The sequence below is a fragment of the Oncorhynchus tshawytscha genome, linkage group LG05, assembly GCF_018296145.1.
Source record: "Oncorhynchus tshawytscha isolate Ot180627B linkage group LG05, Otsh_v2.0, whole genome shotgun sequence".
NCBI classification, from domain to species: Eukaryota; Metazoa; Chordata; class Actinopteri; order Salmoniformes; family Salmonidae; genus Oncorhynchus; species Oncorhynchus tshawytscha.
The window spans coordinates 86938369-86957855 of NC_056433.1; the positions used below are offsets into that span (position 1 = coordinate 86938369).

A 19487-nucleotide genomic window follows, 5' to 3' on the forward strand; every position below is an offset into this window, starting at 1 on the left:
GACGTAACCCACTATGTCAACTGTGATATAATCGTGTGCTTTATAAAGGGTGAGGTGTTGTGCTGAAGGACGGCACACTCTTTAACGTAAAGTGATGTTAGTCACATTACAGCTCCTCTCGTTCCCAGACACTTCCACCCAAGTGTGCGGAATGTCTGATGGACCCAATGCATGAAACCTGGCCTTTATTAGTTACGGTTACCTGTAAATTAACATTTTGTGGAAATGCGCAAGAGTTTAGCAAAGATTCAGACTTTTTGACTGTGTTAACTAGTGCCTGACAAATCCTTTACTCAGTAAAGGTCACTCCTATACAATTCTATGGTTACTCCCACTAAGGCCACTTCTGATTGGTTGATATTCCAGGCTTATACACTGAGTATTACAAAACACGACATAGGCTGACCAGGTGAAAGCTATGATCGCCTATTGATGTAACTTATTAAATCTACTTCAATCAGTGTAGATGAAGGGGAGGAGACGGGTTAAAGATATGATCCCTTATTGATGTCCCCTGTTAAATCTACTTCAGTCAGTGTAGATGAAGGGGAGGAGACGGGTTAAAGATATGATCCCTTATTGATGTCCCCTGTTAAATCTACTTCAGTCAGTGTAGATGAAGGGGAGGAGACGGGTTAAAGATATGATCCCTTATTGATGTCCCCTGTTAAATCTACTTCAGTCAGTGTAGATGAAGGGGAGGAGACGGGTTAAAGATATGATCCCTTATTGATGTCCCCTGTTAAATCTACTTCAGTCAGTGTAGATGAAGGGGAGGAGACGGGTTAAAGATATGATCCCTTATTGATGTCCCCTGTTAAATCTACTTCAGTCAGTGTAGATGAAGGGGAGGAGACGGGTTAAAGATATGATCCCTTATTGATGTCCCCTGTTAAATCTACTTCAGTCAGTGTAGATGAAGGGGAGGAGACAGGTTAAAGAAGGATTTTTAAGCTTCGAGATGGAAGTGTCTTTGAACAGGGTATGTTAGTGGGAGCCAGGTGCAGAAACACCTTGATGAAAGCCCCCAACCTAAAGAAACACCTTGATGAAAGCCCCCAACCTAAAGAAACACCGTGATGAAAGCCCCCAACCTAAAGAAACACCGTGATGAAAGCCCCCAACCTAAAGAAACATCTTGATGAAAGCCCCCAACCTAAAGAAACACCTTGATGAAAGCCCCCAACCTAAAGAAACACCTTGATGAAAGCCCCCAACCTAAAGAAACACCGTGATGAAAGCCCCCAACCTAAAGAAACATCTTGATGAAAGCCCCCAACCTAAAGAAACACCTTGATGAAAGCCCCCAACCTAAAGAAACACCTTGATGAAAGCCCCAACCTAAAGAAACACCTTGATGAAAGCCCCCAACCTAAAACACTTACCGTGATGAAAGCCCTCAACCTAAAGAAACACCAGGTCTTTAACTATCTATACCACACGGTGCTGGACCCAGTCAGGTTTTAACTATCTATACCACACGGTGCTGGACCCAGTCAGGTTTTAACTATCTATACCACACGGTGCTGGACCCAGTCAGGTTTTAACTATCTATACCACACGGCGCTGGACCCAGTCAGGTTTTAACTATCTATACCACACGGTGCTGGACCCAGTCAGGTCTTTAACTATCTATACCACACGGTGCTGGACCCAGTCAGGTCTTTAACTATCTATACCACACAGTGCTGGACCCAGTCAGGTTTTAACTATCTATACCACACGGTGCTGGACCCAGTCAGGTTTTAACTATCTATACCACACGGTGCTGGACCCAGTCAGGTCTTTAACTATCTATACCACACGGTGCTGGACCCAGTCAGGTTTTAACTATCTATACCACACGGTGCTGGACCCAGTCAGGTTTTAACTATCTATACCACACCTGGACCCAGTCAGGTTTTAACTATCTATACCACACGGCGCTGGACCCAGTCAGGTTTTAACTATCTATACCACACGGTGCTGGACCCAGTCAGGTCTTTAACTATCTATACCACACGGTGCTGGACCCAGTCAGGTCTTTAACTATCTATACCACACGGTGCTGGACCCAGTCAGGTTTTAACTATCTATACCACACGGTGCTGGACCCAGTCAGGTTTTAACTATCTATACCACACGGTGCTGGACCCAGTCAGGTCTTTAACTATCTATACCACACGGTGCTGGACCCAGTCAGGTTTTAACTATCTATACCACACGGTGCTGGACCCAGTCAGGTTTTAACTATCTATACCACACGGTGCTGGACCCAGTCAGGTTTTAACTATCTATACCACACGGTGCTGGACCCAGTCAGGTTTTAACTATCTATACCACACGGTGCTGGACCCAGTCAGGTTTTAACTATCTATACCACACGGTGCTGGACCCAGTCAGGTTTTAACTATCTATACCACACGGTGCTGGACCCAGTCAGGTTTTAACTATCTATACCACACGGTGCTGGACCCAGTCAGGTTTTAACTATCTATACCACACGGTGCTGGACCCAGTCAGGTTTTAACTATCTATACCACACGGTGCTGGACCCAGTCAGGTTTTAACTATCTATACCACACGGTGCTGGACCCAGTCAGGTCTTTAACTATCTATACCACACGGTGCTGGACCCAGTCAGGTTTTAACTATCTATACCACACGGTGCTGGACCCAGTCAGGTTTTAACTATCTATACCACACGGTGCTGGACCCAGTCAGGTTTTAACTATCTATACCACACGGTGCTGGACCCAGTCAGGTCTTTAACTATCTATACCACACGGTGCTGGACCCAGTCAGGTCTTTAACTATCTATACCACACGGTGCTGGACCCAGTCAGGTCTTTAACTATCTATACCACACGGTGCTGGACCCAGTCAGGTCTTTAACACGTCCACTCCCCCTGCTGAAAGATCAGCCATGTTGGCAACATTGTAACAGGTTGTAATCAAGCCCTGGTGTCCAGCATGGGAACAGAAGAGGAATACCTGGTGCAGTAGTCTCAGGGTACTGTAGGACCGCTCCAAATCATCTGGGTACTGTACACACCTCTCAGAGCAGCCTACAGGGTAGTAGGTATTGTAAAGGAATACTCAGTAGGCTCAGTAGAATGTATATATTTTGTCATTTCATATGAGGCTCTGAATAATGGTGCTGCTGGCCCGTTCCATTGGCGGCCACAATGCCAGTCACTCTCAATGAAGTAAAAACAGCTTTTAAAATGAAATAACAACAGGTTTTTTGTTTGTTGCTGTGCATGACTGCGCTTTAGAGTTATCCTGCAGCACAGCATTGTGGGGGGAAGTTGAAGTCAGGATTAACATGGACTATTCACCCAGGAGGGAAAGAAGTTTGACCATCCTAGAAATGTTTTAGATTTTAATATAATTATATGCAATTTAGCGGACTGTTTTATCCAAAGCGACTTGGTCATGTGTGATTCCATTTTTACGTTTATGGGTGTTCCTGGGAATTGAACCCTCTTTCCTGGCGTTTCAACGCCCTATCAAGATGCATGATGGGATATAAATGCTTTGTGAAGCCTCCATTTAATATGATTTATAAGGTCTTTTATTTAAGTCGTGCTTATGTCACCCTTTTATAAAGCACAAGGTTATGTCACCCTTTTATAAAGCACAAGGTTATGTCACCCTTTATAAAGCACAAGGTTATGTCACCCTTTATAAAGCACAAGGTTATGTCACCCTTTATAAAGCACAAGGTTATGTCACCCTTTATAAAGCACAAGGTTATGTCACCCTTTATAAAGCACAAGGTTATGTCACCCTTTATAAAGCACAAGGTTATGTCACCCTTTTATAAAGCACAAGGTTATGTCACCCTTTATAAAGCACAAGGTTATGTCACCCTTTATAAAGCACAAGGTTATGTCACCCTTTATAAAGCACAAGGTTATGTCACCCTTTATAAAGCACAAGGTTATGTCACCCTTTCATAAAGCACAAGGTTATGTCACCCTTTATAAAGCACAAGGTTATGTCACCCTTTATAAAGCACAAGGTTATGTCACCCTTTTATAAAGCACAAGGTTATGTCACCTTTTATAAAGCACAAGGTTATGTCACCCTTTTATAAAGCACAAGGTTATGTCACCTTTTATAAAGCACAAGGTTATGTCACCCTTTATAAAGCACAAGGTTATGTCACCCTTTTATAAAGCACAAGGTTATGTCACCCTTTTATAAAGCACAAGGTTATGTCACCCTTTATAAAGCACAAGGTTATGTCACCTTTTATAAAGCACAAGGTTATGTCACCCTTTATAAAGCACAAGGTTATGTCACCCTTTATAAAGCACAAGGTTATGTCACCCTTTTATAAAGCACAAGGTTATGTCACCCTTTATAAAGCACAAGGTTATGTCACCCTTTATAAAGCACAAGGTTATGTCACCTTTTATAAAGCACAAGGTTATGTCACATTTCTAAACCATGACGTACGGTTATAGGTTATGTAGTTATGTCGTGTTTACGAAGCCTTCGTAAAAACGGGGTCAGCTTGGTCATGTCTTCTGTTTACGTGTCCTACAGAGGAGAAGGAGTCGTTACAGGAAGTGGCCAATCAGAGAGGAGTAGCACGGCGAGCTCAGGGATGGAAAATGCACTTGTGTGTTGCTCAGCTCATGCAGCTGGTGAGTGTCGTTGGCGATACATCTCTCAGTTCTCATTTGCAGCCACCAGAGGACATTTAAGTGACGTTTTAATTAGTGAAAAAATAGTGAAATGTGTATTTCGTATTTTGGAGCTTGTATTATGCAGTACTTATGTCAATGTTCCTTTAATGTCTGGTTGAAACCCTTAAGCCCTGACCCCTGACCTCTAACCCTGTTCTGACCTCTAGTCGAACCTGGAGCATGATGTAGACTGAACAAAAATATAAAACGCAACATGCAACAATTTCAAAGATTTTAGTGAGTTACAGTTTATATGAGAAAATATATATTTTTTAAATTAATTAATCTGGTCCTCATCTATGGATTTCACGTGACTGGGAATACAGATATGCATCTCTGCCTCAGGGTCTTGTCACAGTGTATCATGGGGCGGCAGGTGGTTAGAGCGATGGGCCAATAACTGAAAGGTTGCAAGCTCAAATCCCCGAGCTGACAAGGTAAAAATCTGTCGTTCTGCCCCTGAACATGTCAGTTAACCCACTGTTCCTAGGCCGTCATTGAAAATAAGAATTTGTTCTTAACTGACTTGCCTAGTTAAATAAAAAATAATTCTGTGCATTTAAATTGCCGTTGATAAAATGCAATTGTATTCGTTTGTCCGTAGCTTATGCCTGTCCATACCATAACCCCACCTCCACCATGGGGCACTCTGTTCACAACGCTGACATCAGCAAACCGCTCACCCACACAACACCATACACGCGGTTGTGAGGTTGGTTGGACCTTCTGCCAAATTCTCTAAAACGACGTTGTAGGCAGTTCATGGTAGAGAAATGAACATTCAATTCTCTGGCAACATCTCTCGTGGACATTCCTGCAGTCAGCATGCCAATTGCACGCTCCCTCAAAACTTGAGACATCTGTAGCATTGTGTTGGGTGACAAAACTGCACATTTTAAAGTGGCCTTTTATTGTTCCCAGCACAAGGTGCACCTGTGTAATGATCATGCTGTTTAATCAGCTTCTTGATATGGAATACCTGTCAGGTGGATGGATTGTCTCACCAAAGGAGACATGTTCACTAACAGGGATGTAAACAAATGTGTGCACAACATTTTAGAGAGATGAGCTTTTTGTGCGTACGGAACATTTCTGGGATTTTTTTTGGGGCTCATGAAACATGGGACCAACACTTTACATGTTGCGTTTATATTTTTGTTCAGTGTGTGTGTGTATATAGTGGGTAGAACAAGTATTTGATATATATATATATAGTGGGTAGAACAAGTATTTGATACACTGCCGATTTTGCAGGTTTTCCCTACTTACAAAGCATGTAGAGGTCTGTCATTTTTATCATAGGTACACTTCAACTGTGAGAGACGGAATCTAAAACAATAATCCAGAAAATCACATTGAATGATTTATAAGTAATTAATTTACATGTATAAATAGGAGACTGACATACCCCCAGGCTGATCTCTGACCTCTAACCTCTGACCCCTAGTCAAACCTGGAGCATGATGTGTATAGCAGACTGACTTCCCTTCAGGAGGGGCTAATCCCTAAGAAGAGGGCCGGGGTCGACGACGAGCTGCACCGCATTAACGAACTCATACAGGTTTGTGGGGACAGTAACAGTACATGTACAACATTTAATGTATTTTTTATTTAAACTTTATTTAGTCAAGTCAGTTAAGAACAACTTCTTATTGACAACGACGGCCTATCAAAAGGCAAAGGGCGTCTTGCGTGGACGGGGGCTGGAATTAAAAATAAAAATGAAGGTCAAAACACACATCGTGACAAGAGAGACAGCACTACATAAAGAGAGACCTACGACGGCAACATGGCAACACAGCATGGTAGCAACACAGCATGGTAGCAACACAGCATGGTAGCAGCACAACATGGTAGCAAGACAACATGCCAACACAGCATGGTAGCAACACAGCATGGTAGCAGCACAACATGACAACACAGCATGGTAGCAGCACACCATGGTAGCAGCACAACATGACAACAACGCATGGTAGCAACACAGCATGGTAGCAGCACAACATGGTAGCAGCACAACATGGTAGCAGCACAACATGGTAGCAGCACAACATGGTAGCAGCACAACATGGTACAAACATTATTGGGCACAGACAACAGCACAAAGGGCAAGAAGGTAGAGACATCAATACATCACACAAAGCAGCCACAACAGTCAGTACGAGTGTCCATGATTGAGTCTTTGAATGAAGAGCTTGAGATAAAACTGTCTAGTTTGAATGATTGTTGCAGATTGTTCCAGTCACTAGCTGCAGCGAACTGAAAAGAGGAGCGACCCAGGGATGTGTGTGTTTTGAGGACCTTTAACAGAATGTGACTGGCAGAACTGGTGTTGTATGTGGAGGATGAGGGCTCCAGTAGATATCTCAGATAGGAGGAAGTGAGGCCTAAGAGGGTTTTATAAATGAGCATCAACCAGTGGGTTTCGTGACTGTTATACAGAGATGACCAGTTTACAGAGGAGTATAGAGTGCAGGGATGTGTCTTATAAGGAGCATTGGTGGCAAATCTGATGGCCGAATGAGAGCACCCTTACCTGCCGATCTATAAATTACTTCTCTGTAATCTAGCATGGGTAGGATGGTCATCTGAATCAGGGTTAGTTTGGCAGCTGGGCTGAAAGAGGAGCGATTACAATAGAGGAAACCAAGTCTAGATTTAACTTTAGCCTGCAGCTTGGATATGTGCTGAGAGAAGGACTGTGTACCGTCTAGCCATACTCCCAAGTACTTGTATGATGTGACTACATCAAGCTCTAAACCCTCAGAGGTAGTAATAACACCTGTGGGGAGAAGGGCATTCTTCTTACCAAACCACATGACCTTTGTTTTGGAGGTGTTCAGAACAAGGTTAAGAGCAGAGAAAGCTTGTTGTACAGAGTTTAAATCCGGGGAAGGGCCAGCCGAGTATAAGACTGTATCATCTGCATATAAATGGATGAGAGAGCTTCCTACTGCCTGAGCTATGTTGTTGATGTAAATTGAGGAGAGTGTGGGACTTAGGATCGAGCCTTGGGGTACTCCCTTGGTGACAGGCAGTGGCTGAAACAGCAGATGTTCTGACTTTATACACTCTTTGAGAGAGTTAGTTAGCAAACCAGGCCAAAGACCCCTCAGAGACACCAATACTCCTTAGCTGGTCCACAAGAATGGAATGGTCTACCGTATCAAACGCTTTGGCCAAGTCAATAAAAATAGCAGCATCAAGGGCAATGGTGACATCATTGAGGACCTTTTTAAGGTTGCAGGGACACCGCCATAACCTGAGAGGAAACCAGATTGCATACCAGAGAGAATACTATAGACATCAAGAAAACCAGTCAGTTGATTATTGACAAGTTTTTCCATCACTTTTGATAAACAGAGCAACATAGAAATGGGCCTATAACAGTTAGGATCAGCTTGATTTTCCCTTTTAACCTCTCTGGGGTAGGCGGGACGCTTGCGTCCCACATGGCCAATAGCCAGGGAAAATGCAGAGCGCCAAATTCAAATACATTTCTATAAAAATCAAACTTTCATTAAATTACACATGCAAGATAGCAAATTAAAGCTACACTCGTTGTGAATCCAGCCAACATGTCAGATTTCAAAAAGGCTTTTCGGCGAAAGCATAAGATGCTATTATCTGATGATAGCACAACAGTAAACGAGAGAGTAGCATATTTCAACTCTGCAGGCGCGACACAAAACGCAGAAATAAAATATAATTAATGCCTTACCTTTGACGAGCTTCTTCTGTTGGCACTCCAATATGTCCCATAAACATCACAAATGGTCCTTTTTGTTCGATTAATTCCGTCGATATATATCCAAAATGTCCATTTATTTGGCGCGTTTGATCCAGAAAAACACCGCTTCCAACTTACGCAACGTCGCTACGAAATATCTCAAAAGTTCTGGGATAGATAGCATTAGAAAGGGTGGGAGATGAGGAAATGGCAAGGTGTGTGTAAATGAGGTAAGATTAGGGAGGCAAGGCAATAAATAGGCCATAGTGGCGAAATAATTACAGCTTGATCTCCCCCTTTAAATAAAGGATGAACCGTGGCTGCCTTCCAAGCAGTAGGAACCTCCTGTAAAGCGGCTGTGTGTAGCTGGTGAGATGAGTCAGGACAGCAGATATGAGTAATGAAAGCAATTTTACTCAAATATATCACAATACACATTGTATAAATACAAGGCCACAAATACGGACCGCAATAAAATAAACAATTACTCACAAACAAACATGGGGGAACAGAGTGTTAAATAATGAACAAGTAATTGGGGGATTGAAACCAGGTGTGTAAGACAAAGACAAAACAAATGGAAAATGAAAAGTGGATCAGCGATGGCTAGAATGCTGGTGACGCTGACCGCCGAACGCCGCCCGAACAAGTAGAGGGACTGACTTTGGCAGAAGTTGTGACACCTCCCCAAAGAGGAGAGACAGGTTAAAAAGGTTGGAGATAGGCTTGGAGATGATAACCTCCCTAGAGAGGAGAGACAGGCTTGGCGATGATAGGGGCAGCAACCTTAAAGAACAAAGGGTCTAAGCCATCTGAACCAGATGTTTTTTGGGGGGGGTCAAGTTTAAGGAGCTCCTTTAGCACCTCGGACTCAGTGACTGCCTGCAGGGAGAAACTTTGTAGCGGGTCAGGGGAAAAAGAGGGAGAAGCATCTGGGATAGTCACATCAGAAGGGGTGGGAGATGAGGAAATGTTGGATGGGCAAGGAGGCGTGGCTGATTCAAATAGGAATACTGACTTAATGAAGTAGTGATTTAAAGAGCTCAGCCATGTGCTCTTTGTCAGTAACAACCACATCATCAACTTTAAGGGACATGGGCAGCTGTGAGGAGGAGGAGGGTTTATTCTCCAGGTCTTTAACCGTTTTCCAGAAGTTCTTGGGGTTAGACCCACAGAGAGAGAATGTAACTAACTTTGACCTTCTGGATAGTCTGAGTGAACTTATTTCTCATTTGCCTAAACGAGAACAAGTCAGCCTGAGTATGTGTGTCCCGAGCCTTTCGCCAAATGCAATTCTTGAGGTGGAAAAATTCCCATTTTCTTTATGGGGTGTGTTTGTTAACAATCAAAATAAAAGGTCCAAACGTCTTCGACAAAGGGGATCAAGCTTATTCTATACTAATTTACAGAGGCCAGGTCATGAAGGACCTTGTCTCTGATACCTATCAGGATTATATGTGAGGATAACAACAAGGGGGTTTAGCCTTTTCTGGGTGTTTGGAGTCATACCTTGTGGGATTGGTAATAATCTGGGAAAGATTTAGGGAGTCCCATTGCTTTAGGACTTGGTAGGGTGGTTTAAGCATGTCTCAGTTTAGGTCACCAAGCAGGACAGATTCAGACTTAGTGTAAGGGGCCAGGAGAGAGCTTAGGGCAGGTAGGGTACAGGTAGGGTACAGGCCAGTGCTGATGGAGGACAATAACACCCAACAACAGTCAACAAAGAGCTATTTGAAAGTTGAATGCTTAAAACCAACAAATCAAATTATTTGGGGACAGACTTGGTGGAGACAACCGAGCACTGAAGGTGATCCTTGGTAAAGATTTGCCACTCCCCCACCTTTGGAAGATCTGTCTTGCCGAAAAAGGTTATAACCAGAAAGGTTAACATCAGTATTCAAAACACTCTTCCTTAACCACATCATCATTATAGGTTAACTCATACAGGTACGTGGATTGATTGATTAAGCGATTGATTGGTTGAGCACTTGATGACATTTTATTGTCCTTCAAAAGGAAATCCTTTTGACGGCTCGCATGTTACACAAAAGTCACAAGTTTATTTAGTCACAGTCACAGTTGGACGTCCAGACAATTTCAGTGCATCGATTTGTTTTTATACTCAGTAGTGTGATACTTGTGATACTTCTACAGTGTTGTCATGTAGGCCTAACTGAATGTTGGTTCTGTGTGCAGGGTAACATGCAGCGTTGTAAGCTAGTGATGGACCAGGTTACAGAGGCCCGGGACACTATGATGAAGGTTCTGGACCACAAAGACAAGGTCCTGAAGCTGCTCAACCAGAACGGAGCTGTCAAAAAGTCTAACAAACTGAAACGTAAGGATCGGACCTAGCCTGGACTTCCTGTTCCGTCACCAACGTCATGGATCTGTTCGTTACAGCATGCGATGCGTTTTAAAACGGTTTTGCAACGGAAGAAGAAAATGTAAACGTTTCTCAGTGGATAAGTCAAGGGGGTAGTCCCTCCCTGTTTTGTGTTTGTTTTTTTGCTGCTTACGTGCCTAATGAACACGACCCACCTCTGCCCTGCCCAAACGGGAGGACAGGGTGGAAGAGCTGCTGGGAGCTAGAGGTGGAACTGTTGGTACTATGACAGCTACTCACCCACACCCTCTTATCTCTGTCTGAGTACTGAAGCTGGGTGGACAACATAACTAGAACCCTCCTGTTGCTTCAGTCAGAGCTCACTGTCTGGAGGGAATCCCTCTAGGAATATGTTCTCACTGAAGAAGACTCAACACTCTGTCTTCCAAATGGCACCCTATTCCCTTTATAGTGCACTACTATTGACTAGAGCCCTATGGAACCCTATACCCTACGTAGTGCACTACTTTAGACCAGAGCCCTATGGAACCCTATTCCCTATATATAGTGCACTACTTTTGACTAGAGCCCTATGGAACCCTATTCCCTATATAGCACACTACTTTAGACCAGAGCACTATGGAACCCTATACCCTACGTAGTGCACTACTTTAGACCAGAGCCCTATGGAACCCTATACACACAATACTTTAGACCAGAGCACTATGGGACCCTATTCCCTATATAGTGCACTACTTTAGACTAGAGCCCTATGGAACCCTATACCCTATGTAGTGCACTACTTTTGACTAGAGCCCTATGTGTCCTGAACAAAAGTAGTGCACTACGTAGGGAATAGGATGCCATTTGGAAGACAACACTGCCTGAAGGGCCCCTTCTTTTTTGTTTTACTCTTTTTACAGAGCTCAGGTCTATCGGTTCTCCTATTTTACAGTTTATTTTGGTATCTTTCAGTTCAAGTTACTTCTTGTCAAAAAAAAAGCAGAGGTTGAACTGAACCTTAAGCACTTACAAACTTCAAACATGTTGTACGAATTGGTAACATCATCATATGAAGTGGGAAAAACAAGTCTGTAACACATCGTATGTAGTGGATGACTTTGTTCAACAATGTCTCGCTTTGGGGCGTTACTTTCACAACTACTGGCAGAAATCAAATCTTTATGACTCATCTTTAAAATATGCTATATTTATTTACAACTTCCTGTTTTGTTTCCATTTTCAGCATTTATATTGTCTTACCTGTGTGATAAACAATGTGGTGCCAAATGCCCATTTTTGTTTCAATATTTTTTATATTTGTTATATTGGAAGATGGGGCACCCTCAACAGACTTAATTGTACTGTATGTGCAGAACTTTAACGATGATGAAAATATTGGCGGAGTGTTTATTGTTTTCAGATATTTATTTGATAATGAATGAGACAGTCTGTATAATAGAGAGATTTACATGCAGAGATGTTTTGAAATGGCTGACGAGCATTGTGGGTAATATTTTGAAATGGCTGACGAGCATAGTGGGTAATATTTTGAAATGGCTGACGAGCATAGTGGGTAATGTTTTGAAATGGCTGACGAGCATAGTGGGTAATGTTTTGAAATGGCTGACGAGCATAGTGGGTAATATTTTGAAATGGCTGACGAGCATAGTGGGTAATGTTTTGAAATGGCTGACGAGCATTGTGGGTAATGTTTTGAAATGGCTGACGAGCATTGTGGGTAATATTTTGAAATGGCTGACGAGCATTGTGGGTAATGTTTTGAAATGGCTGACGAGCATTGTGGGTAATGTTTTGAAATGGCTGACGAGCATTGTGGGTAATGTTTTGAAATGGCTGACGAGCATTGTGGGTAATGTTTTGAAATGGCTGACGAGCATTGTGGGTAATGTTTTTGAAATGGCTGACGAGCATTGTGGGTAATGTTTTTGAAATGGCTGACGAGCATTGTGGGTAATGTTTTGAAATGGCTGACGAGCATTGTGGGTAATGTTTTGAAATGGCTAACGAGCATAGTGGGTAATGTTTCATGGTGTGATTGATGACCGTACATTATGCGTTTGGTTTTTAGAAGGAAGTATTGTGCTTGTCGTGTAACTACAATGCCAGGAACTGATTTCTGTTCAAAATATAAGAAGTTGAATATGAAAGTGTTTTACTTTTTTTGTTTTTTTTTCCCATTGTCTTTTTGTTTTTTTTGTCGCTAATTTTGTGGGGGTTTTGTACCTCATAAAAACATGTTGTGCTTCTTTTTTCAGATGTTATGATCAGACACTGGGCCTGAAAATTCAGCTATTGTACATGGGGTTCTCTGTTATTCTAGTGAAACTACTTCAAGGAAACAGTACTCTCAAGTCATTTTGTTTTATATGTACTGTGAACTAGTTTTATTCCATGGATGTTCCCAATGTTGTGGAGTTGACTATATCAGGGGTTCTGAAATGCTTTGGGACCCCTTTTCGTCATAGCAAATTCATCAGGGACCCCCTCATAAGCAGAACACAACTCAAGTGAGATAAAAAAATATATATATTAAAAAATAGCCTACTATTACTTTTCCTACGTCTGCAGTTCATGGCTGGATGAACCAAGTCTCGGGCCCGGGGGGGAAAACATTTGAAAAGCACGATTCTTGGCATCGTAGATACAATTTTGCCATTTTTTTAAAGTTAATTTTCTGCAATTCTACACATTTTGCCATGAGGCAGAGAGAACTTTGCAGTTGTAAAGGCCCCGTGCAGTCAAAAACAGGATTTCCTGTGTTTTATGTATATATATTTCCACACTATGAGATTGGAATAATACCGTAAAATGGTGAAAATTATGATAATGCCCTTTTAGTGTAAGAACTGTTTATATCAGCCTGTTTTGGTGGGATGGAGTTTTGACCTGCCTGGTGACATCACCAAGTGGTAAATTAGCTAATAGACCAATTAGAAAGAGTTCCAAACCTCTCTGCCAATAACAACTAGTTTTCAGTTTTCCTCTCCCCATTCAGACCACTCACAGGCAGTCGTAGCAAAGTTCTTGATTGAGAAATTGCTCTAAGAAGCTATTTTTGTTTACCAGTTTCATTGAAACCAATCACAGTAAGGTGATTGTTTTTAGTTTAACCAGGCAAGTCAGTTAAGAACAAACTCTTATTTACAATGATGGCCTACCCCAGGGCCAAACCCTAACCCAGACGACGCTGGACCAATTCTGCGCCGCCCTATGGGACTCCCATTCACGGACAGTTGTCATTCAGCCTGGAATCGAACCAGGGTCTGTAGTGACGCCTCTAGGAGTGATATGGAGTGCCTTAGACCACTGCGCCACTCCGGAGCCCATTGTTACCCAGAAATGATTTGATACTGAAATAAAAATGACTGCTTTGTTGTTTTGTTTTTAAAGCTTACAGTGCATTTATGTTTAAAGAAATTGTACTGGTATCCTCAAGAGTAGAACTCCCTTATGTCATCATGAAGTGCTTTGAGAGGCTAGTTAATGGTCATATCACCTCTACCTTACCCGACTCCCTAGACCCACTTCAATTTGCTTACCGCCCCAATAGATCCAGCCCCCTCCTGTACTCCCTGTTCACCCATGACTGCATGGCCACGCACAGCTCCAACTCAATCACCAAGTTTGTAGACGACACTACAGTAGTAGGCCCGATGACCAATAATGACGAGACGGCCTACAGGGAGGAGGTGAGGGCCCTGGGAGTGTGGTGTCAGGAAAATAACCTCTCACTCATTGTCGACAAAACAAAGCTTTCCTGAATAACTGGGCCAGCTGGGACTGGAGAGGAGGCAGAGTGATGGTTAATCTTTCCTGAATAACTGGGCCAGCTGGGACTGGAGAGGAGGCAGAGTGATGGTTAATCTTTCCTGAATAACTGGGCCAGCTGGGACTGGAGAGGAGGCAGAGTGATGGTTAATCTTTCCTGAATAAATGGACCAGCTGGGACTGGAGAGGAGGCAGAGTGATAATCTTTCCTGAATAACTGGGCCAGCTGGGACTGGAGAGGAGGCAGAGTGATGGTTAATCTTTCCTGAATAACTGGGCCAGCTGGGACTGGAGAGGAGGCAGAGTGATGGTTAATCTTTCCTGAATAACTGGGCCAGCTGGGAGCATACAGTACTTTCTGAAAGTATTGCCTTTTTCCACATATTGTTACGTTAGTCATATTCTAAAATTGATTAAATCATTTTTTCCCCCCCTCATCAACTACTAAGTAAGAAAAAACAGTGATGAGCTTGGAGGGTACCAAATTTACCCTCCAAGCTCATCACTTAGCTCGGGGCCTCGGGTCTGAACCCCGCCCTGTGCAACTTGGTCCTGGACTTCCTGACGGGTCGCCCCCCATGGGGTTAAGGTTCAACTCCTACACTTCACTGATCCTCAACACAGGGGCCCCACAAGGATGTATACTCCCTGTGGCCACAACACGACTTCCTGACAGGTCGCCCCCCATGGGGTTAAGGTTCAACACCTACACTTCACTGATCCTCAACACAGGGGCCACACAAGGATGTGTACTCCCTGTGGCCACAACACGACTTCCTGACGGGTCGCCCCCCATGGGGTTAAGGTTCAACACCTACACTTCACTGATCCTCAACACAGGGGCCACACAAGGATGTGTACTCCCTGTGGCCACAACACGACTTCCTGACGGGTCGCCCCCCATGGGGTTAAGGTTCAACACCTACACTTCACTGATCCTCAACACAGGGCCACACAAGGATGTATACTCCCTGTGGCCACAACAGACGACACAACAGCGGTAGGCCTGATTACCTACAACGACGAGACGGCCTACAGGGAGGAGGTGAGGGCCCTGGAGGGAGTGGTGCCAGGAAAATAACCTCTCCCTCAACGTCAACAAAAACAAAGGAGCTGATCGTGGACTTCAGGAAACAGCAGAGGGAGCACAGCCCTATCCACATCGACGGGACCGCAGTGGAGAAGGTGGAAATCTTCAAGTTACTCTGCGTATACATCACTGACGCTCTGATGCTCTGAAATGGTCCACCCACACAGACAGTGTGGTGAAGAAGGCGTAACAGTGCCTCTTCAGCCTCCTGAGCTTTGCCCCTAAGATCCTCGTAAACTTTTACAGATGCACCATTGACAATATCCTGTCGGGCTGTATCGCTGCCTGGTACGGCAACTGCTCCGTCCGCAACGGCAGGACTCTCCAGAGGGTAGTGAGGTCTGCACAACGCATCACCGGGGGCACACCTGCATACCTGCTCTCCAGGACACCTACACCACCCGATGTCACAGGAAGGCCAAGAAGACCATCAAGGACATCAACCACCCGAGCCACTGCCTGTTTACCCCGTTATCATCCAGAAGGCGAGGTCAGTACAGGTGCATCAAAGCTGGGACTGAGAGACTGAAAAACAGCTTCTATCTCAAGGCCATCAGACTGTTAAATAGTCACCACTAGCCGGCCCCCGCCCAGTACCGCCCGCTCTGAACTTAGCCACTGTCACTAGCTGGCTGCCACAAGTTACTCAACCCTGCACCTTAGAGCTCTGGGAAGAGTCTTGGTGGTTCCAAACTTCTTTCATTTAAGAATGATGGTGGCCACTGTGTTCTTGGGGACCTTCAATTTTGCAATCATTTTTTGGTACCCTTCCCCAAATCTGTGCCTTGACAAAATCCTGTCTCGGAGCTCTAAGGACAATTCTTTCGACCTCATGACTTGGTTTTTGCTCTGACATACACTGTCAACTGTAGGACCTTATACAGACAGGCCTTTTCAAATCATGTCCAATCAAGTGAATTTACCACAGGTGGACTCCAATCAAGTTGAAGAAACATCTCAAGGATGAGAGATGGAAACATGGATTTACCTGAGCTCAATTTCGAGTCTCATTCCAAAGCGTCTGAATACTTAAAATATAAATCAGGGATTTCAGTATTTTTATTTTAATACATTTGCAAAAATAAAAAAATACATGTTTTTCGCTTTGTCATTATGGGATATTGTGTGTAGATTGATAGAACTATTTAATCAGGTTTAGAATAAGGCTGTAATGTAACAAAATGTGGTGCAAAAAGTCAAAGGGTCTGAATACTCTGTGAATACTCTCTGAATGCACTCTGAATACTCTCTGAATGCACTCTGAATGCTCTCTGAATACTCTGAATGCTCTCTGAATGCTCTCTGAATACTCTCTGAATGCTCTCTGAATACTCTGAATGCTCTCTGAATACTCTCTGAATGCTCTCTGAATGCACTCTGAATACTCTCTGAATGCACTCTGAATACTCTCTGAATGCACTCTGAATACTCTCTGAATGCACTCTGAATACTCTCTGAATGCACTCGACATACTAGTCAAAACACGTATTCTTCAGATATACTACATATTCTATCCATATACTGTCCATAATGTCTATACATCCCATCACACACATTTATACAGTGGGGCAAAAATGTATTTAGTCAGCCACCAATTGTGCAAGTTCTCCCACTTAAAAAGACGAGAGAGGCCTGTAGTTTTCATCATAGGTACACTTCAACTATGACAGACAAAATGAGAAAAGAAAATCCCATTGTAGGATTTTTAATGAATTTATTTTATTATTTAATTTAATTTTAGACTAGTTGAGTATCTGGAGCAGTATCTGAAACAAATACATTTCTTCTGAAACTCGTCAGTCTATTCTTGTTCTGAGAAATGAAGGCTATTCCATGCGAGAAATTGCCAAGAAACTGAAGATCTCGTACAACTCTGTGTACTACTCCCTTCACAGAACAGCGCAAACTGGCTCTAACCAGAATAGAAAGAAGAGTGGGAGGCCCCGGTGCACAACTGAGCAAGAGGACAAGTACATTAGAGTGTCTAGTTTGAGAAACAGACGCCTCACAAGTCCTCAACTGGCAGCTTCATTAAATAGTACCCGCAAAACACCAGTCTCAACGTCAACAGTGAAGAGGCGACTCCGGGATACTGGCCTTCTAGGCAGAGTTCCTCTGTCCAGTCTCAACGTCAACAGTGAAGAGGCGACTCCGGGATACTGGCCTTCTAGGCAGAGTTCCTCTGTCCAGTCTCAACGTCAACAGTGAAGGGCGACTCCGGGATACTGGCCTTCTAGGCAGAGTTGCAAAGAAAAAGCCACATCTCAGACTGGCCAATAAACATAAAAGATTAAGATGGGCAAAAGAACACAGACACTGGACAGAGGAACTCTGCCTAGAAGGCCAGCATCCCGGAGTCGCCTCTTCACTGTTGACGTTGAGATTGGACAGAGGAACTCTGCCTAGAAGGCCAGCATCCCAGAATCGCCTCTTCACTGTTGATGTTGAGACTGGTGTTTTGCGGGTACTATTTAATGAAGCTGCCAGTTGAGGACTTGTGAGGCATCTGTTTCTCAAACTAGACACTGTAATGTACTTGTCCTCTTTGCTCTTCCTAATATTTCTAAATTTCTTAATTCCATTCTTTTACTCATTAGATTTGTGTGTATTGTTGAAATGTTTTATATATTTCTACACTGTTGGAGCATTTTGTCCTTTATACAAAGTGTTCTGTTTGGGGCAATTCCAATGCAACTCTCTCAATATTTTCAAGCATTGTGGTGGCTGCATCATGTTATGGGTGTGCTTGTAGTCGTTAAGGACTGGGGAGTTTTCAGGATAAAAATCATCAGAATGGAGCTAAGCACAGGCAAAATCATGGAGTAAAACCTGGTTCAGTTTGCTTTCCAACTTAAACTGGGAGATTCATTCACCTTTCAGCAAGACAATAACCTGAAACAATTAAGGTCAATCTACACTGGAGTTACTTATCAAGAAGACAGTGAATGTTCCTGAGTGGCTGAGTTACAGTTTTGACTTAAATCTACTTGAAAATCTGTGGCAAGACCTGAAAATGGTTGTGTAGCAATGATCAACAACCAATTTGACAGATCTTAAAGAATGATGGGCAAATGTTGCAGAATCCAGGTGTGGAAAGCTCTTCGAGAATCACCCAGAAAGACTCACATCTGTAATCGTTGCCAAAGATGCTTCTAGAAAGTATTGACTAAAAGGTGCGAATACTTACTGTATTTAATTTTAAATACATTTGTAAACATGTTTTAAAAAAACGTATTTTCACTTTTTCATTATTTTGTGTGTAGATGAGTGAGAGAGAAAAAAATAACTATTTAATCCATTTTTAATTCAGGTTGTAACACAATAAAATGTGGAATGAGTCAAAGGGTATGAATAATTTCTGAAGGCACTGCAGTTAACTTAATCAACATGGTTTTTCGATGCATTTAGTGTAGCAATCCCACTTTAATATAATGTAATTCAGATTTTATTAGGCTGCTTTTTACAGCCCTCTTTTACATGCCTTTCCTGTTACTCACAGAGGTTTGACGACACCGCCTATCCTAATGCTGGAATAGAAACCGTGATGCGACAAAGAGAAGCTTAAGCTTTCCTCGGGTTAGGCCTTCCTCGGGTTAGGCTTTCCTCGGGTTAGGCCTTCCTCGGGTTAGGCCTTCCTCGGGTTAGGCTTTCCTCGGGTTAGGCCTTCCTCGGGTTAGGCCTTCCTCGGGTTAGGCCTTCCCGTCAGTGTACCTGTGCTGGGTGTTACCTCCACTGGACCTACCTGCCATGCATTGACTATAACTGCCCTGATTATTTCCTGTGCTGGGTGTCTGAGATCAAAGTCTTCAGGCCATAAAGGGGTGCTGGCTGTGCTGTGTTGGCATAGCTCACTGTCCTCCTGTTTCCTGGTTC

At 43.3% G+C, this 19487-nt stretch overlaps 1 protein-coding gene across 1 annotated transcript in view; it reads left to right on the forward strand.

The window, feature by feature from the left end:
• Positions 1–11295, forward strand: part of LOC112247792 (histone deacetylase complex subunit SAP130-like) — a 51413-nt gene extending 40118 nt beyond the window's left edge. The window contains 3 exon segments of the mRNA XM_042322615.1: positions 4537–4637; positions 6127–6240; positions 10603–11295. Coding sequence (XP_042178549.1) covers positions 4537–4637; positions 6127–6240; positions 10603–10761 — 374 coding nt within the window. The 3' untranslated portion in view covers positions 10762–11295.
• Positions 11296–19487: the final 8192 nt, after the last annotated feature.